The 22,168-nt window shown below is 34.3% G+C and overlaps 1 protein-coding gene across 6 annotated transcripts in view; it reads right to left on the bottom strand.

The window, feature by feature from the left end:
• Nucleotides 1-22,168, bottom strand: part of ANKIB1 (ankyrin repeat and IBR domain containing 1) — a 162,541-nt gene that overhangs the window by 83,447 nt on the left and 56,926 nt on the right. For all 6 annotated transcript variants that reach the window (XM_037019878.2, XM_073238842.1, XM_037019877.2 and 3 more), the window contains exon 2: nt 8,326-8,601. In XM_037019878.2, coding sequence (XP_036875773.2) covers nt 8,326-8,513 — 188 coding nt within the window. In that variant the 5' untranslated portion in view covers nt 8,514-8,601. The remainder of the gene's footprint in view (nt 1-8,325; nt 8,602-22,168) is intronic.

The raw sequence follows: 22,168 nt of genomic DNA on the forward strand, positions 1-22,168 counted from the left end.
TCATGTGTAAGTCTGGGACTAAACTCAAATCTAAGAAAAATTTCTGTACCTGAAAGTCACTGGTTAGCCTTTGAAAGAACAAGGCATATATTTACACAGTGTAATACTTTTTGAGGAGAGGAAGTTATGGTTAGTTCTAGAAGACTAAGATCTAATTCCAAGGCAGTAGTAGCCTTTATCAGTGATGGGTGTAGGTGAACTACCTTAACTATCTACCAAACCTGGTTCTAGAAGACTAAGATCTAATTCCAAGGCAGTAGTAGCCTTTATCAGTGATGGGTGTAGGTGAACTACCTTAACTATCTACCAAACCTGGATCTGGGAGTGGTGCCTAATTCCTCATATATCCTTGAGCTAGGATAACAGGATTAATAGTTGAGCCAATTCAGTGGTTGTAATAGAATACTGGAAAATGAGTTGGAAAAAAACCTACTCTACTATACTACAATCATCCTATACTGGAAAACATAAATGTTCTATGAAATCTGCATGCAAGTCCCCTATCTGTATATGAGTGCCTACATTTACTGGGGAAGGCTGACAGCCTTTGCATTCCTATGTCCAAGCCCAAAACAGCAATGGGAAGGAGCAGAGCCAAACACGAATCCCTATTTACATGTGGATTACTTTAGGTTAGTGTCAGTTTATAACCCATAGCTCTGATAGGAAAAAAAACAACCATAAAGGAATTGTACAGAATCTTCTATTTGAATGAGCTAGAAAGCTCTTATGAAAAGGGCGAATAAGATGTCCTAAGGCAGAAGGAGGTCCCGGATAACTTTTAGAACACTCTGGATCTCTTTTGTTCTTTTCAATTAAGACTCCAGAGAGCTCAGCAGTATAGCCCTTCAAAACTAGTTTAAAATTTTTAGCATCAAAATTTATTAAAACTCTCCTGAAAGTTTACTTGAGATTTCTGTAGCAGGAACAAATGAATTATTATTCCTTATAATAACCATGCCAGTCCCTTATACCCCAACTCTTCCCACTGAGGCAATGTCATCAGAGCCAGATCAGACGTCATCCTATGTGTACAGTGGTCCTCACTGTAGGAGGGTGTGGTAGGCAAAAACATGTCCCCACCCCAAAGAGGTCCATGTCCAAACCTCTGGAATGTCCAAACCTTGTGAATATGATACCTTACATGGGAGAAGGGATTTTGTAGATATTAAGTTTCTTGACATGGGGGAATTATCCTGGATTATAACCACAAATTCTTATAAGAGGGCCAGTCACAGAGAGGTTGGAAGACACTATGCTGCTGCCTTTAAAGATGGAGGAAGCGGCCACAAGCCAAGAAGTCCAAGCAGCTTTAGGAAACTAGAAAAAATAAATGGAAAGGATCCTATCATAGGGCCTCCAGAAGAAATGTAGCCCTGCCAACACACCTTGAGTTCAGTCCACTGGAACCATTCAGACTTCTGATGTTCAGAACTTCAACATAATAAATTTATGATGTTTTAAGTTTGTGGTACTTTGTCACAGCAGCAATAGGAATGGTTGAATCAGAATGGATAACTAAAATTACAATGATACTCTAAAAATGTGTCTGAGATAAAAATCTCTTCCAAGGGGCATTATTAAAACAGAAAAATATTTCACTCTCTTAAAAACTTAATTAGGAAGAAATTATTAAAATTAATTCAGATTCTATAAGATTCTATATAACCACATTTATGTAGCCTTTCCTATCCCCATTTCCAATATATCACTTATTCACTCTTAGTTTGTTCAGGAGACCTCAGACTCCTATCACCATGGAATTTAAGGCAAGTTGGGAGGATGTCAGTTTGTAGGGAGGCATCTCTTTATCTAATGTATGAAACTTTTCTAGATCTTCCCAGTACAGAGAAAGAGATAGTAAGATAATTTTTCATACTTCCTCATACCTAATCTGCCAGACTCTGATTAATCAAACCAATGAAGTTCATTATTCTGAAGTTAAAGTGTTAAAATAGCTTCTTTATACATATCAACTCAGGAAAGATTCTCAAATTTATGAGACAGAGTACCATACCTGCATAAACATTTTGTACTAAAGCTATAAAGTTGAATATTCTGATTTTATAGATTCACATTACTACTTTTCTATTATCTGTTTAAAATCAAAAGTACAGTCTTTATTTACATGAATGTACAAATAGAATAATAAATATAATTGATATATAATTTTTAGATAGGCTCCTTTCTGTAACTGTGTCAGTAATTATGACATGTATCTTACTACTTGCATATAAATTTAATTCTGGAACAGGGACAGAAAATAACTGGCAGGAAGGTAAAGTAAGGAAATTTTAACCTGGAAAAAAAATTCCTTTCATTTTACCCTAATAACCCATCCAGGAGCCATCTGTTTTTCTAGATTGTTACATTGTTAATTCTCAAATGGCAAGTTTGTGACTGCAACCCGTTCTTTCTACTTTCAATCTTCACTTTACTATGACCCTACTCTTATCACTGTACTGAACTGCACTCCTTCACATCACCAGGAATTTCCTAAGAGCTAAATTCTTCCTATCCCCATTCTTCATTGTTGTCTTTAATTTTTGCTTTTAAATTGAAACTGATATTTATTTACATTGTGAACTTTCTATTTCCCTGGTTTCTTTAAGTCCACACTTTCTCAATATACCTCTTTCTTTATTCAGTACAACTTCTCTTTAACCCATGATAACAGCTCGACTTCCTACCCACTTCTTGGAAGCAAATTTAGTTCTTGAATCCATTTTCTTCTCTGAACACATTCCCTTCTTTTAGAACACATCCACTCTCAAAGTCATTTATCTTTCAATGGTTTCTGTGAATACACTTTGTAAATTGTAAAGTATTATCAGAACCTAAAGGAGAGACAGTGGGGGCTGAATCATGGTTTCTTTCAAAGGGCTTCTACTGTTACTTCTGTGACGATTCTTAATGCTCTATCATCCTGTATGACTTCTCATCTGACCTCTAGACCATATTCTAACTTCTTACAGTCTCTTTTCTCTTGTATATTGTACTGTCATATCATATTCAACTGGGGTCCATCCGAAATGACAGTATTTCCTCCCAGAGCCTCAATTTCTTGCCCTAACACCCTTATTCTCTCAGTCACTAACATACATATGCCTTCAGTTCCTTTTAAATCTTCTCTTTCAAGCAGCAAATATTTATTGAGCTGTTGTTATTTGCCAGATATTATTCTATCAGTTAGGAATATTATGAAAAAAACATTAAATCCCAACTTATGGGGTTTGCATGCAAGGAGGTTTAGGAGAAGACGACTACATTTCAATCCACTTAAAAGCACTTCATTACTCCTGAAATAAAAAGATCTAAAAAAAATACATCAAGTATTGAAACTTTTTTAATTCTCAAAGCTTAATATATACTGTAATAAAGACATGCTCCAACAAAGGTCATATATTTTATTTATACCAAAAGACAGGCCCCTTTTATTTCCAAAGAAGCAAAAGAAGATATTCTGTAAAAATCTATGAAGAAAATCCCCATCTTAGATGACTTTCCAGAAGAAACAACTAGTTAACTGTATATCCAAACTAAACACACTGACTCTAAGGGCTAACAGTCTTTTGTCTACATTAAGGAGTAACTATATATGAATGTGGATTTAGTTTTTCATGAAAGATGCAATGTGCTATGGAAACTTAACACACAGCATTTGGGTTTAGAGATATATGGATGCAAACTAGCTGCCAAAATGTTAACCACTCTTCTTTTATCATATTATTCTGCCTGAGAAGAGAGGAAAGTTATACATGCTGTCAGAGGTACCATAAAGCTAATGAAGATGGGGACAAAATTAAGGTCTTATTACAAATGGGTGCTTAACTTTATGGCTGCTAGGTCCTTGACTACGTATAGCTACCTTTGTCTACTTGTACATGCACTGTGTTAGGAATCTAGTCAAGCTGAGCCAGGGTCTATACTGAAGCTAGCAGGTAGTTACCCTGATTACAGGAGGTAGCATGAGAAAATAATGGCTATTAACATGTTTGAAAGTTTAGCAAGGTTAAATACAGTGAAATATTTTAAGCCGTCTAAAACACAAATAATTAAAATAGAGTTGGTATTTTACTTAATGCAGATGAGTAAACATATTTAACCTTATTCTACGAGACAGTGTTAAGAAAAGTAATTTCTTAATTCCAAAAGCAACTTATTTAAAATAATAATTTGTGATTTTCTCTTTACTAGGTAAATAAATTTTAAAAAACAAATATAAATATAAAGTTAAGTATAAAGTATGTTACCAAATCATAAAATAGCCCTACCTGGTAATTAAAAGAGAATATTTATCACCTTTTCTTTAGGCCTTAGGTCTTCAAATACACATTCAACAGAATGATAACCACATAATGGAGACAGACAGTTATACTTCTGCTTAGAGGAACCATGAAAATTGACCAGATTAGCAATTTATAAACTTTTTGGTCATAGGTCCCTTTTACAACTTTAAAAATTACTTTATATTCCTAAGAGCTTTTGTTTATGTGGGCTTTATACACACACACACATATATATAATCCAAATATATTTTATATATAATATCAAATATTAAATGAATATCTATTTATACATATATATTAAAAATTAGACACTTAAAATATTTATTCATTAAAAAACCCATTATATATTATAATTCCTAATACCTTAAAATGAAAAATAACTATATTTAAAAAATAAATGAAAAGAATGGCATTGTTTTACATGTTTACAAATTTCTTTCACTGTCTAGCTAATAGAAGACAGATGGATTCTCACAGCATTCAGTCTGTTCTAATATATTGTTTTAGTTCAAGCATACAAAAAAAATCCAGCCTTTATATAGTTAGAAAAGGAAGAAGTATTTAAAAATAGCTTTTTAGATAACTGTAAATATTCATATTTGATATTAAACAAAAAATTCATTGTGGTCATTTTAAAGATTACTTGCAATGTAAAATATGAAATCGTTATCAATGAACTTTTTATACTGTTACAGTGATCCACGTTGCATTCTGAATATTGTATCTGTGCATAATTTTTAAAAATCATATATTGATCTGAAAGATACTGTCACTGAGTTATGCAGACCTACTAGATGTTGCCACATTTCATTTTACAATATTTTTAAAAATTACATTAGTTTATATCACCACCAATCTTATCATAAAAGTCTCTAAAGATTGGGAGGCTGTCAAACTAAAGTTAGTGAATACAAGTTTCCCAAAATTCTAATATTCACTTGAATATTATCACTAGCAACAAATACTGTCAGTTTTTTCTTGAACTGATAAGCCTGCTTAATTCATTTTCACGGAAATGCCAACCAAGTATCCCAATATTAATAACCATGTTTATTTGTATTTATTAGTTTAAAATGGCCTTTCATGAAAAGAGCAAGTGGTTCAACTGGCAACTCAAAGAACAGTACATGTTCTCTTCCTCAAAGCTATCCTCATACTTCCATGTGTGTCAGAAGTGCTTTAGGCATTCTTCCCATTTGTCATATAGAATATTAAAAATATGTGTGCTAAGGATGAAGAATAAAATTAATGATTTTTACTCTTCTGTCAAGGACATTTTTAAGTGAAATTGGCTTTTTCTTTAAATTGCAAGTACTTGGAAGTAATGAATACAAAAATGATTATGAGTAAAGTTTGGTGCACTGCCTTGGTTTAGTTAAAAGCATTAACAGTTTCTTCTGTCATTTTTTTCACTTTCATTGCAAATGTCAACACAGTGAAAAAGGCAAATAACAGCTTAGTATGAAAATCATTTTGATCTCATTTACTCCCTGGAAGAGCCTGAGGATCCACAAGTCCTCAGAACATACTTTAAGAATCACTAGATTAGATAGCTTTCTTAGTTTTTTTCTACTTTATAAAGAATATTTATAAATTATATGATAAATGGTTAAAAAATATTTCGCTACTTGCTTTCTTTGATGTTAAAATATACATATTACCTTTGTAATAGTATTTAAATACACTTTATTTTGGTATTCCAAGCAAGTTTTAATCATAAGACAAGATTTGATATTAAATATTAGTGGAGTGTTCTGTATTAGGAAGCTAAAGCAACAGCTCTGTAATGTCACTGACAATGTTCAATTTAAATAAAGAAAGCCTTAACAGATTGAGCAAGGAATAGATAAACTGTTGAGAACATTACTAAGTATCTAACACAGTATTTATATTTACAATCCAGTGGAGGAGATGAGTTTAATAGAGATAGGATGGTTTAAAATCTAAGTTGTAGGAACTTCAGAGAATAGAAAGAATATTGCAGGTCAGAGTAGATGGAGATGAAAGCATGAAAAAAGTAGAAACCAAGGTTAGGACTTAAAGGACAGTGAAGTAAAGAAAGAAAGAAGACATTTGAAAACCAAGGAGCAGCAGGAATAAAGCTAAAAGGGTAGAATTTCTAAAGGTGAGAAAACCAAGAGAGAAATCAATCAAATAGTTTGACCAATAAGATCATGTTAGATAGTAACAAGAGACTGGCTGACTGGGTAGAACGTGGGCAGAATAGAGCTCTTTGGAAGTCAAACGACTAGGGCAGACAACAGGGTACTGTTACAGTGTTTTCATGACAGAAAAACACTGGAAAGGCTTTACTTTAGCAAAATTAATGTGGACATGAGATTGTAAGAGAAAAAGATTTGCAAAAGGAACATTTATGGTCAGATATTTTCAGCATTGGGAGTGGGGGTTGAAAAGAGTGAACTAAGCTTGAGTGATGGCAACAAGAAGTGAATCCAAGAGATAAGACTTAGCGAACTTTGTTATTAGGTTATGTGAAGGAGAAGAGTAAGTTAAGGATGATATACAATCTCATATAGAGCACTGTAAAAGTACCTAGAAAATAGTAAGCCCTCAGTGTTTGCCACTGTTGTATAAGCATTCTATTAATGTCCAGTTTTGGAGGGAAAAATATAACATTTCAAACAAGATGAATTGGAGGTGGTGTCTAAATAGGTACTTCAAGAGAAATGATAAGAAAAGATTAATGCAAAAATGAGAGGTTACAGAAATATGTATTTTTAATTCAAGAAATACCCATTTTATTTTTAAGAGGCTACAGAAAGCATGGGCCTGGATGACCTTAAATATTTATGGAATTTTTCTCATTCACAAACCCTAATGACAAAAATATTTTCCTTGTATAATGAGTTTATAAAATTTCTATTTACTCTGTGTAAGATACTATGCTAGATGCTAGAAGTACAAAGAAGGTACTTTCAAAAGTTGTAATTCAGGTATGCAGAGAGAAGATACAAAAAACTATAAAATACAATGAGACAGTATATACTAAATAAGTAACACACACAAGCAAAACAGAGCTATAGAAGTTCAAAAAAAGATAGATTCCTATGGGATGTAAGAAGATAAAGCCTGCACAGGACCTAAAAGGAGGGGTAAAATTTAGGTAAGAAAGAGAACCTTAAGGGGGATAGGGAATGGGATATTCCTCGTCCAGAGAGAGGCATGGACACGGCAGACAGAACACACATGGCATGTTTCAGGGATACCAAAAAGAGCAGCTTAATTTGAACCATAATTTGTACTAAAAGAAATAGAAAAAAGATTGAAAATTTTTTGTCAGAGAGCTTTGAATACTGGTTTAAGAATTCTATTTCACAGTCTAAGTCAAGAAGTGTTTCTTTCTCTTCTAGCATCAGACATCCATAGTTTTAGCATCTACTTCTAAAAACACTGATTTGTTTTAGAAGTACTTTTCTATCCTTTATTTCATTTTATAAGTTAGCAAGTACCAAATTTAATTCCCATGTAATTAGGTATGAATTTTCATATAAAGCACGTTTTATGTTGAAATATATATTTTTCAAGTTTAAGTAGTTTCAGCCTTAATATTTTGTTTTTAGAAAAGTCTTTTCAAGTAACTAAACCCCATTTAAAGGAAACTCAAACCTGAAGAGGTAAAAACATCTGTGTTCAATATAAACTAGCTAATCAGAGCTTAGAACTGTGCTGTACACAACATTCCCTGCACTTTTTTGATAACTGATAAGTGTATTTCTAGAATGAACTATAAATGAAAAACTAAACTTTATCAAGATTTTGCACTATGAAACATACTGAAGATCTAAATGTATTACAGCAACAAGAATATGTGAACCAGCCTCACTTTTAAAACTTTTGGTCTAATTTAAGCATAATTTTAAAAAATCATACTTAATAATTCAGGCAGATTCAAGCCTAGAAAGTTTAATTAACTGCAATACTACATAACATGCATATATGTATGTATATATTTTCATGGGTCGTGGTTTTCTCCCTTTCACTGATTTGTTATCAATTGGTTTACAGGAATACTTACCCTAATATTCTATTCATTCCATGTCTAGCAGCATAGTGTAATGGAGTATTGTGCTGGTAGGGCTCCCCATACGATGTATTTGGATCGAGGGATTCCTTTAGCTGAGGGTTGCTTTCATATATTTGGCAGGCCAGGTTTTCATCACCATTGATGAGTGCTTTACGGAATTTGGTGGTTGTATTTCCCATGTTTTGTTTTGTTTTTTTGTAGTAGAGAGTGGCACTTTTTTCCTTCCCCCTTCAGCCACTGGAATGCTTCTGCAACATATTTCACATTCTAATGGAGGAAAAAATTACCAGATTAGAATATAAAACAATAATTGTGAAGCAGTATCCTAAAGAAACTGATAGTATCACAGTTAGGAATGCTAATAGAATCTGGGAAGCGTATGTAAGGGAACAAATGATATTACATTTTGCCATGTTATCTTAATAGCCAAAAATCTCCTCTATTTTTAACATTACCCAAATTAACTTCTTGCTAAACTATGTTAAACTGGTTAAACTGCAAACTGTTTTCCCACACAGACTGTTACTTAAGGTTTCCCAGGCTACACTTGGTACTATAAATGTTATCTATACATATGGACTTTTCAATTTTCCTCTTCACATGGACAGGAAATAGCTTGACTGAACTGTATGACTGAATACACTTGAATCTCTGTATAAATTATGTACAACCCACCTCAATTTGTAAGATAATGAAATTTTGTTCATGTAAGAACTCCAGAACAGGTGTTAACTTAGAATAAAGTAAAAGTGAAACTGCCTAGTAGTTATAAGGACATCAGAGAAAAGATTTTAAAATGTAAATAATGGGACTATGCAATTCATTGATTATAATCAGATAGTCACAGCAAACTAATAAAATTGATTATACACAGAACAATGGAAACAGTGATTGTTCTACCTTAAGACCATTAAATATATTTTCTTCTACTATAAAGAATTCAAAACAAGGCTGAAAACATCAAATGTTTATGCATTCGATATTTGAGAAGAGGTTATGCTAATGATCATATGAGTATTTACTACTAAAGCAACATAAAGAGAGAGGTATGGGGGGAGGGAAGAAGGACATGGAAACAACCACAGGACTTCGAGTTTGAAATCTATTTGCTACACCAGCTTCGTTTTTTGAGCAAGTTATCTACCCTCTAAATGTCTTAGGTTCCTATCTGTATAGTAAAGAAAAATGACCATTTTTTAAGGATGGCTGTGAGGATTTAAGGGCTACTTTAGTGTACCTACCACAGTCCTTGGCTCAATAAATGCTAGTTTAGTTCCAAGCAATAAATATTTTTGAATTTACTCTTGAACTATGATCAAATTTAGTGATAAAGGAAACAACATATGCAAAAGCAGGTATGAAATAAAAGGCCTATTCAAAGAAAGATGAGTACAGATGAAGTTCAGGATCTCTAATATGGGATCAAGAGAGGATAAAGCTGCAAATAGGTTGAGGCCAGACTGAGAAACTTATACTTTAACCTGGAGAGAATGGATAATTTAAAGACTTTTATGCAGGGCAGTGATATAATTATTTTATGCTTTAGAAAACATGTTACTGTGCCACAATGTTGCTCAGTGAAACCTGAGCATAAGATTGTATATCAATGATACCTTAATTAAAAAAAAGATATTAAAAGATTAAAAAAAAAAAGAAAACACGTTACTGAGATAGTGTAAAAGACAGACTAGAGGGAGAAAACAAGTGTCTATCATGTTGCCCAGTTAACTGTGGCAGGCAGGACATTAAAACATAGCTTTAAAAGAAGTTGAAAATAATAACATACTTGCTCAATACAAACTTTGTACATGGTAGTAACAGTTTCAACAGAAATCAAATTAAAGGACCGAAAAACATGAGCTGTTTTCTTCAATTTCCTGTAAAACAGAGGCTCTCAACCTTGGCTGTACATTTAATTACTTGAAGAACTTCAGTGTTTCATTAGCTAGTCTACATCTTAGACCAATTAAATCAGAGTCTCTAGAGGATGGCACAAAACCATTGATATTTAGGCTCCTCGGGTGATTTCAATGTACACACACTGGTTGTTAAAAACCTCCTGGATTCCCCTAGCTAAGCGGTAAGACTGAGGATGCAGATTTGGTAAGTAAGGTCTTTTAAGGGCACTTTGTTATTTTTTTTAACTTTAAATATATACATACACACAGAAGTTTTTGAAAGTATGAAGAAGAAGGACAAAAGAACTCCAAAGTCTATTTAATGGAAGATAACCACTGTTAGCATTTTGATAAATATATGTAAATATGTGTTTGCATGCATATATGTACTAAAATATTTATATATATCAGTTAGATCATACTGCTTAATTCTTAAATTTTTACTTAATTTTCAGAGGGTTGCTGAACTTTAGCCTAAACTACTTCTCCTTTATCATCTCATCTTCAATGAAAGCAAATTCTCCCTCCCACACTCTATCACAATATACTATAACCACTTCTGGGATTTTTTTCAGGGAGGTACAGCCTAAATCATTTAATTTTGTTTTGATTATTTTATTTTATTATTTAATTTGTTTTTCATAGAATCTAGGAGTATTATTTATTATCAGTGAAATAATTATTTTTATTGTACTGCTTTAAGCATTATAAGGGTTTATTTCTCTGAATGAGGACTCCAGTTTATTGTATATTTTTATCTATAACCAAATATAGAGGATATCATGTAGGTTCTAAAAGGTTTTGGAAACTTTCAGTTGTTTTGGTCTTATCTTCTTCCCTAATAAACTATAGCTCAAATTATGAACATTTTCAGAATTTTTGAGTCAGATCAGTAAGTAACACATTTCCTTTGATTTACATTATTACTTTAGTGAAATGTTCTATAAGAAAAATAATTCCTATCCAGGATGTGAAAAAAGAAGTATATAAGAAAGCAATGACATCTTGGGGATACTTATTAAAAACAACAAGGTACTTAAAAAAATCAGTAATACTCTAAATGTACATTAAATATTACTGTCATTCATGTTGAAAAGCATAATTGCATCTAGAAACCTTTTTGTGGTTCTCAATTACTGCCAAGTCTGTTTCATTTTAAAAATGTGAGTTCAATAAGCCTGAAATTCACCAGGAAATGCATCCTTTAAAACAGTCATAGCTCTATTCCCTCTCAAGATTTAGTCTCACAAACCTTGCCTAGAAATTTGCCAGATGTGTCCTTTCACTTTTCCATTACCACAGCTAATAATGTAACTTGTAGTGTGCTTGTTCCCTCTTTGTTTGAATTAAATGCTTAAATAGTATTTCTCTAACTTCAAGATAAACCTATATATAGAGCTTCATGAGGCAGCTGATGGATTATCAAAGAGGTTGAAATAATTCCTTGTTTGGGGTTTCTAAGTTTTACAGGAAAACCTAGGCAAAGTTTCATCATTTTTGACTAATAAAGCACAGCACTTTTTAAGTATTTAATGGAAAAATAAGGAAAAATATAGCCTGTCAATGGGCCCCAGAAGCTTTCCCTAATTTCTGAATAACTTTTAATTGTGCACGTTTCTATAACTCTTGCTTTAAATCTTTGTCTCTCAATTTCCCCACCCACAGGTTAATACTCTGCAGTAAAAAACTTCACTGCATTTAAATTAAAAAACTATTTCCAGAAATCTTTTAGAGAAGATGAAGTTCTTCAGAAATGGAGAACTTTAAACGATAAGGTAAAAAAAAAAAAAGAAGAAGGATATCATAAGAAAATGCCAGGGCAAGTCAATATACTGCAGTAGACCAAACCATGCAGGCAAACAATGTATTAGGCTTTCAGCTCTGTGCATCCACTCATGCAACAAGCACTTATTAACCCACCGTGTTTCCCATTTGTTACGGCACATCAGAATCACCTGAGGTGACTTACACTGCTCTACGGAAGACAGACCAGAGGAAGAATCTGAAAGGTTTCTCAGTTGATTATAATATGCACATCAGAGTTGAGGATGAGGGACTAGTTTTGAAACTATACTAAGCCAAAGGTATTTCAATAAGTGTGATGGCAAGAAGTGTAGTTAAGAGTCAGAAAGATTTGTGCTCAAATTCTGTTTCTATTTTACCAAGCTACTTTGAGTTGATTCTTATCTGTATACCAGCAGTATGAATATTTACTTTCTTCAGTCAACAAACATAAGTGAACAAACAAAAATCATTCCATTTATAGAATTTACATTTTAGTGGAAGTAGAGTGATAAACATTGTAACGCTTTGATTTTATTCTGCATACAATAGGAAGCCATAATAGTTTTTTGACCCAGTATTTCTCAAGCTTTACCATTTTTTGGAAAAATGCATTTAAGATTTATCCATTTTGGTACATGAATCGATAGTTTAATCCTTTCTATTGATAGACTTCATTGCATGGATGTACTGCTATTTAGTGATTCACATACTGAAGAACATGTTGGTTGTTTTCAGTCTTTGGCAGTTGCTAATAACGCTACCATAATATTCACATGGTTTTGTGTGAACGTATTTTTAATCTCTCCTGGGTAAATATCCAGGAGTGGAAATGATGGGATAAGTTATTTGTTTAACTTAATAAGAAACCACTAAGCTATTTTCCAGAGGAAATGTTCCAGTTCATTTCTATCAGCCAGATATGAAAGTTATAGTTGCTTTGTATCTCGTCAGCATTTGGAATTGTCATTTTGTTGGTGGTGTTTGTCTTTTTTCTTTTTCAGTAGTCATTCTAATGGATGTATAGAGGTACCTCACAATGGTTTTAATTTCCATTTCCTGAATGACTAATGACATGGAGCATACATTCATGTGCTTATCTGCCATAAGCGTTATCTTGATTTGTAAAGTGTCTGTTTAGATCTTCTGCTTACTTTTAAGATGAATTATTGTTGAACTCGAGTTCTTTATATATTCTGTAAAAAAATCTTTTGTTAGAAATGTGATTTGCAAATATTTCTTCTAGTTGTAGCTTCTTTGTTGTTACATACCAAAAGTTTTCAATTCTGGTGAAGTCAAAAATATCATTTTTTTCGCTTTATAGACTGTGCTTTTGGAGTCATATGTCAAAATTTTAACCTAACCCAAGTCACAGAGATTTTCTCCTATATTTCCTTCTAGAAGTCTTTTAATTTTAGGTTTTACATTTAAGTCCACGATCCATTCTGAGTTAATTTCTACATAAGGTTTGAAGTATGAATTGAGGTTATGTTTTATGTACAGATATCCAGGAGTTCCAGCATCATCTGTTGAACAGTTTCCTTTCTCCATTGTATTCCCTTTCTACTTTTATCAAACACCAACTGACTAGCACAGCAAATTAAACAATATATTAAAAGGATCATACACCATGATCACGTTATTTATTCCAGAGATGCAATGATGGTTCAACATCTACAAATCAGTCAATGTTGTTAGGAAAGAGTATAAAACCTAAATGTGATTTATTCCCACTAGGATGTTTAAACATTTTAACAGTAAGGTATTAACAAAGGGCCACGTGGTGGAAGCTGCTTGGGCTGAGAGTGGGGGTGGGGGAATTGATAAGGGCCTGGCAATACCTATTTGAGTTTTTTTAAACCTACCAATAAAATTAAGACAAATGTAAAGGGAAGATATAACTGGCTTAGGTGACGTCCGGGAAAGAATGTGAACCCTGTAGTACTCAACCAATGAGGAACCAGGGGAGGGACTCGCGTACTAGGAGATAAATTATTGGAGCTAAACTCCCCAGGTGTGCCTGCCCACCAGACACCCGATCTTGCAAGACCGTCATTAAAGCCTCACTCCGCTGTTCTCTTTGTCTCTGTGTCCACTTGTCAGTGAGTGTTTCTCACAATGTGATACATATTAACAAAAAGAGGGAGAAAACTCATATAATCATCTCCAGAGATACAGAAAAAGCATTTGACACAAACATCCATTTGACAAAGACTCAACAAAATGGGTACAAAGGATACCATACCTCAACATAACAATGGCCATATATGTTAAGTCTATGACTAGATTATCACTAGTGAAAAGCTGAAAGGTTTTCATAAAAGATCAGGAATAAGATGAGGATACACACTCTTGCCACCTCTGGCCAACAAAGCATTGGAATTCCTGGCCACAGCAATTGGGGAAAGAAATAAAAGGCAGTCAAATTGGAAAGGAAGAGGAAAAACTTCACTATTTGCAGATGACATGATATTGTACAGTTGATCCTTGAACAACATGGGTTTGAACTGTGCAGGTCCACTTACAGGCAAATAGTTTTCAATAAATATACTGGAAATTTTTTTTTGAGGTTTGCAACAATTTGAAAAAAAATGTTTCTTTTCCCTAGCTTACTTTAAGAATACAGTACATAATACATATAACACACAAAATCTGTATCAATGGACTGTGTTATGAGTAAGACTTCTGGTCCAAAGTAACCATTAATAATTAGGCTTTTGGGGAGTCAAAAGTAATATGTAGATTGACTGCATGGGGGCTGAGCACCCCAATACCCTCATTGATCAAGGGTCAACTGTACATAGGAAAACCTTAAAGACCCAACCAATAAACTCTTAGGACTAATAAATTAAGTGAAGTTTCAAAATACAAAATCAATATAAAGAAATCTGTTGCATTTCTAGATACTAAAAACAACTATCAGAGAGAAAACAATCCCATTCACAATTACAAAAAGAATAAAATACCTAGGAGTAAATTAAACCAAGGAGGTGAAAGACCTATACAATGATGACTATAAGATATTAATGAAAGAAACTGAAGACTGAAAAACTGAAGTAAATGGAAAGATGTTCCATACTCATGGACTAGAATAATTAATACTGTTAAAATGTCCATATTATACAAAGCAATCTACAGATTCAATGCAGTCCTTATCAAAATTCCAATGGCATTTTTCACAGAAGTAGAACAAACAATTGTAAACTTCATATGGATCTACACACACAAATAGCCAAAGCAGTCTTGAGAAAGAACAAAGCTCGAGGCCTAATGCTCCCTGAAACTATAGTACCAAGCTATAGTAATTGAAACAGTATAGAGTACTGACATAAAAATAGACATATAGATAGATCAATGGAACAGAATAGAGAGCCCAGAAATAAGCCAATGCATATATCTTCAATTCATTTATGACAATGGAACCAAGAATATAAAATGAGGAAAGGACAGTCTTTCCAATAAATAGTGTTGGGAACACTGAACAGCCATGTGCAAAAGGATGAAACTGGAGCACTTTTCTTATACTGCACACAAAAATGAACTCAAAATGGGTTCATTTTGACCTGAATATAAGGTCTGACAACCATAAAACTACTAGGAGAAAATATAGGCAGTAAGCTCCTTAAAAATCAGTCTTGGTGATGATTTTTAAGATTTGACACCAAAAGCAAGTCAACAATAAAAGCAAAAATAAACAAGTAGGGCTGTATCAAACTAAAATGCTTTTGCAAGCACAGCAAAGGACACCATCAACAAAATGAAAGGCAATTTACTGAATGTAAGAAAGTATCTGCAAATTGTACATCTGATAAGGCGTTATTACCCAAAATAAATAAAAAACTCATATAGCTCAAAAGGAAAAGGCAAAAAATCTGATTAAAAAATGAGTAGATCTGAATAGATATTTTTCCAAAGAAGGCATACAGATGTCCAAAAGGCACATGAAAAGGTGCCGAGCATTACTACTCATCAGGGAAATGCAAATCAAAACCACAATGAGATAACACCTCACACCTGCTAGAATGGCTGTTATCAAAAGGACAAGAAGTGTTGGAGAGATGTTGAGAAAAGGGAAGCATTGTGTATGGTTGATAGGAATGCAAATGGATGCGGCCGTATGGAAAACGGTATGGAGGTTCCTGAAAAAAATTAAAAACAGAACTACCATATGATCCAGCAATTCTACTTCTGGGTTTTTATATGAAAATAATGAAATCACTAACTCTGAAAGATATATTGTACCCCCATATTCACTGTAGCACTATTTACAAAATTCAAGATATGGAAATGACCTAAGTGTCCATCAACAGATAAAGGGATAAAGAAAATGTGGTACAGGCATACCTTGCTTTACTGTGCTTTGCGGTATTTTTTTTTTTTTTTTTAACAAATTGAAGTTGTGGCAACCCTGCCTCAAACAAGTCTATCTGCACCATTTTTCCAACAGCATTTATTTGCTCATTTGATGTTTCTGTGTCATATTTTGATAATTCTCAAATATTGCTAAATTTTTCATTACTATTATATTTATTATAGTGATCTGTGATCAGTAAGGATAACTTGTTGAAAGCTCAAATGATTAGCTCAAATGGTTAGCAGTTTTAGTAATAGTTTTTAATTAAGGTATGTACATTGTTTTTTACACATAATACCATTCTGAATTTAACGGGCTATAAAATACTGTAAACATAATTTTATCTGCACTGGGAAACCAAAAAATTCATTTAAGTCATTTTATTGCACTGTCCACTTTAGTGCAGTGGTCTGGAACCAAACTTGTAATATCTCTGAGCTGTGCCTGTTCGTGTGTATATACATACATAAGAAAGTTGGCCAAAAAAATGAATAAAGTCTTTCCATTTGTGATAACATGGGGGTAGATCTTGAGGGTATTACATACCACTTTTTAGTTCTAGTACAAATCACTTTACTTTCTGTACCTCACTTCCCTCATCTGTAAAATGGGGATAAGGTCACCTATTTCACAGGGTTGTCAAGATTATGCAGATAATATAGTGCATGGCACACAGTAGATATTCAACAAATTTTATCTCCTATTCCCTATAAGAATTTATTATAAAAAAAATAGAATTGTAAGAAAATAATATAATTATAAGTAAATGTCTCCCACACTAGATAACCTGAAAAACTTATCCTGACTGACCATGAAATGATCACTGAAATCCTGTGTTTAAGTATTCAGTACTCTTTCCTACTTCAAGTGAATGTTAGAGTATCATGGGCATTTAATGAAGTATAGGTTGCCCCAAAAGATAATGCTAAGAAAACATAATTATCAAAAATTAAAATGACTTAGTGCCAATTTTTCCCCACCTTTTATTTTTTTAAGAACTGGGATGTCAAAGATTAGAGAACTGCTACTTTGAAAAAGTCCACGCAGATTTTAAAACTAGTAACAACAACAAATACTACAGTAAGATGAAATAGGTGTAGTTCCTCAGGAAAATGACAAGATAAAGAGGCTGAATCTGATTGACCAAAGGGAATAAAGATAGCAATTACGTTAAACTGGTGAGAGTCTGAGGAATTATATACGGTCTTAAGAAAGTCATTGTGGCAGTTGGTTTCTATGTACCCCTGGCCCCACAACATACACCGCTTGATGTTAATACAATCACTATAAAAGATTTTTTAAAGTAAGCTATATTAGAGATTCAAGATGGCAGTGTGAGAGGTAAGAAACAGAACTCCTCGCAAAACCACATATAATACGAAAATATAGTTACTACAAGAGCAACAGGAAAGGCTACACAAGACTGCACACACCTGAAGAACAGAGTAGACCTTATGAAACAGGGTAACGTACCAAAGCCATGACCCGGTGGGACCCAAGCCCTTCCCCCATCCCAGCTCACTGGAGGGAAGTAGAGAAAGGGAGGGGATGGAAGCCTAGGAATGCTGAACACCCAGGCCAGGAGATCTGCTTTGGGAGCACAGACCTACAATGCATGGTGCTCTGGAAATTGGTGGGGTTGGAAAGCTAAGACAGGCGGAATACTCAGAGAGATTGAGATTCCAGGCGTTTGTGGAGGACAGGAATCCACATCTGGACGCACTGGGACAAAGGAAAGGCAGGCGGTCTGAGAGGCTTCCTAGCTGCAAGAGTGCTGCTGAGGGGGCAGAATTTGCACGGAGCCTGCTGTGCGGGAGAAAGAATAGGTGGACAGGGTTGTCTGGGCGTGTTCTGCTCAGCAGGTTGGGAACTTTCAGGAACTTCAGGTGCTCCATCCCCCTGCTAGCTGCTCAGCTCTGAAACCCCCGCTGTGATACGCAGCCTGCTGTGCCTTCCTCCCGGGCTCCCGGCACCAGCTTGCACACCAGCAGTCCCTGCCCTGGCATCAGGCTAGCCAGAGGGAGGCCCTGCCTACTGCAGCAACAGACGCAAAGCACGGAGGCTTAAACCTGTGTGCCTGGCCAACTGGTTCTGACAGTGGAGACAGGCACTGCAGCCAGGAAGCAGGAAAAAGCTCTTTCCTCCCCTTAGGCAGCAGCGCTGATACCCTGCAACCCCCGTCATCACTCCAGAGGCTGAGCAGCTCCAGATACTAGAGCTTTAGGGCACTACATGGTACAACATACAAATATGAAATGTCAGAGGAACCTGGATCAAACAAAAATTTCAGAAACACAAGAAAAAGGGCCAAATGAAACTGAATTCACCAATCTTTCTGAAAGAGAGTTCAAAATAAAAATCATAAATGTGCTCATGGAGGTACAGAAAAATATTCAAGAACTCAGGGATGAATTTAGGACAGATATACAATCATTAAGAAATTCCATTTCTGAAATGAAACATACAATGGAGGGATTTAAAAGATTAGATGTAGTAGAACAGACAGTAAATGCAATAGAAATTAGACAAGAGGAATACAAAGGAGCTGAGACAAAGAGAGAAAAAAGGATCTCTACGAATGAAAGAATATTGAGAAAACTATGTGACCAATCCAAACAAAACAATATTAGCATTATAGGGGTAGCAGAAAAAGAGAGGAAAAGGGAAAGAGTCTTTGAGGAGGTAATTGCTGAAAACTTCCCCAGTCTGTGGAAGGAGATAGTCTCTCAGGCCATGGAGGTGTACAGATCTCCCAACACAAGGGACCAAGGAAGACAACACCAAGACACATAGTAATTAAAATGGCAAAGATCAAGGATAAGAACAGACTTTTAAAAGCAGCTAGAGAGAAAAAAGATCACATACAAAGGAAAACCCATTAGGCTATCATCAGACTTCTCAGCAGAAGCCTTACAGGTCAGAAGGGAGTGGAATAATATTTTAATGCAATGAAGCAGAAGGGACTTGAACCAAGAATACTCTATCTGGCAAGATTATTATTTAAATTTGAAGGAGGGATTGAACAATTTTCAGATAAGTAAAAGCTGAGAGAATCTACCTCCCACAAATCATCTCTACAGTGCATTTTGGAGGGACTGCTACAGATGGACGTGTTCCTTAGGATAAATAGCTGTCACCAGGAAAAATAAAACTGCAGCAAAGAAAGTAGAACAATTAATTACTAAGCAGAGGAAAAATCAAATCAATTACCCCCCAAGTTAATTGAGAGATAGACAAAGACTATAGAATATGATACCTAACATATAAAGAATGGAAAAGGAAGAAAAAGGAGGAAAAAAGAAAAAGAACCTTTAGGTTGTGTTCATAATAGCATATTAAGTGAGTTAAATTAGACTGTTAGATAGTAAGGGAATTATCCTTGAACCTTTCATAACCATGAATCTAAAGCCTGCGATGGCAATAAGTATATTCGATAATTACCCTAAATGTAAATGGTCTGAATGCATCAATCAAAAGACATAGAGTCACTGAATGGATTAAAAAACACGACCCATCTATATGCAGCCTACAAGAGTCACTTCAAACCCAAAGACATACACAGACTGAAAGTAAAGGGATGAAAAAGATTTTTCATGCAACTAATAGGGAGAAAAAGGCAAGAGTTACAGTGCTTCTATCAGATAAAATAGACTTCAAAACAAAGAAAGGAACAAGAGACAAAGAAGGACATTACATAATGATAAAGGGGTCACTCTAACAAGAGAATATAACCACTATAAATATCTATGTACCCAACACAGGATCACCTACATATGTGAAACAAATACTAACAGAATTAAAGGGGGAAATAGAATGCAATGCATTCATTCATTTTAGGAGGCTTCAATGCACCACTCATTCCAAAGGACAGATCAACCAGACAGAAAATAAGGAGACAGAGGCACTAAACAATGTATTGGAAAAGATGGACCTAACAGACATCTATAGAACACTCCATCCAAAAGCAACAGAAAACACATTCTTCTCAAGTGCACATGGAACATTTTCAAGAATAGATCATATGCCAGGCCACAAAAAGAGTCTCAGTAAAATAAAAAAGATTTAAATTGTACCAACCAGCTTCTCAGATCACAAAGGTATGAGACTAGAAATAAATTACACAAAGAAAAAGAAAAATCCCACAAACACATGGAGGCTTAATAACATGCTCCTAAATAATTAATGGACCAATGACCAAATAAAAACAGAGATCAAGCAATATATGGAGACAAATGACAACAATAATTCAACAACACAAAATCTGTGGGATGCAGTGAAGGCCATGCTAAGAGGGAAGTATATTGCAATACAGGTCTACCTCAGGAAAGAAGAACAATCCCAAATGAACAGTCTAAACTCAAAATAAATGAAACTAGAAAAACAAGAACAAATGAGGCACAAAGTCAGTAGGAGAGACATAATAAGAGATTATACCAGAAATAAATAAAATTGAGAAAAAAAAACAATAGAAAAAAACAATGAAAGCAGGAGCTGGTTCTTCGAGATAATAAACAAAATAGATAAACCCCTACCCAGAATTATCAAGAAAAAAAAGAGTCTACACACATAAACAGAATCAGAAATGAGAAAGGAAAAATCACTACTGACACCAAAGAAATACAAAGAATTATCAGAGAATACTATGAAAAAGTATATGCTAATAAGCTGGATAACCTAGAAGAAATGGACAACTTTCTAAAAAAATATAACATTCCAAGGCTGAGCCAGAAGAAACAGAAAATGTGAATAGACCATTACCAGCAAGGAAATTGAACTGGTAATCAAAAACCTACCTAGGAACTCTTGATCCAGATGGTTTCACTGCTGAATTTTATCAAACATTTAGTGGAGACCTAATACCCATCCTCCTTAAAGTTTTCCAAAAAGTAGAGGAGGAGGGAATACTCCCAAACTCATTCTACAAGGCCAACATTACTCTAACACCCAAAACAGGCAAAGACACCACACACACAAAAAATTACAGACCAATATCCCTGATGAACATAGATACAAAAATACCCAACAAACTAGGAAACCAAATTCAAAAATACATTGAAAAGATCATCCATCATGATCAAGCAGGATTTATTCCAGGAAAGCAAGAATGGTACAATATTAGAAAATTCATCAACATCATCCACCACATCAAATAAAAGAAGGACAAAAAAACCACAAGATCATCTCCATAGATGGTGAAAAAGCATTTGACAAAATTCAACATCCATTCATGATAAAAACTCTCAACAAAATGGATATAGAGGGCAAGTACTTCACCATAATAAAGGCCACATATGACAAACCCACAGCCAAAATTATACTTAACGTCCAGAAGCTGAAAGCTTTTCCTTTAAGATCAGGAACAAGACAAGAATGCCCACTCTCCCTGCTTTTATTCAACGTATTTCTGAAGATCCTAGCCATGGCAATCAGACAAGACAAAGAAATAAATGGCATCCAGATTGGCAAGGAAGAAGTTAAACTGTCCCTGTTTGCAGATGACATGATATTGTACATAAATAAAGAATCCTTTCCGAATAACTAGATCTAATATCTGACATTCAGCAAATTTGAAGGATACAAAATTAATACACAGAAATCTGTTGCATTCCTATACACTAACAATGAACTAGCAGAAAGAGAAATCAGGAAAACAATTCCATTTACAATTGCATCAAAAAGAACAAAATACCTAGGAATAAACCTAACCAAGGAAGTGAAAGACCTATACTCTGAAAACTAAAAGACACTCATGAGAAAAATTAAAGAAGATACCAATAAATGGAAACACATCCCATGCCTT

Source organism: Manis javanica, chromosome 6 (genome assembly GCF_040802235.1).
Source record: "Manis javanica isolate MJ-LG chromosome 6, MJ_LKY, whole genome shotgun sequence".
Taxonomy (NCBI): Eukaryota; Metazoa; Chordata; class Mammalia; order Pholidota; family Manidae; genus Manis; species Manis javanica.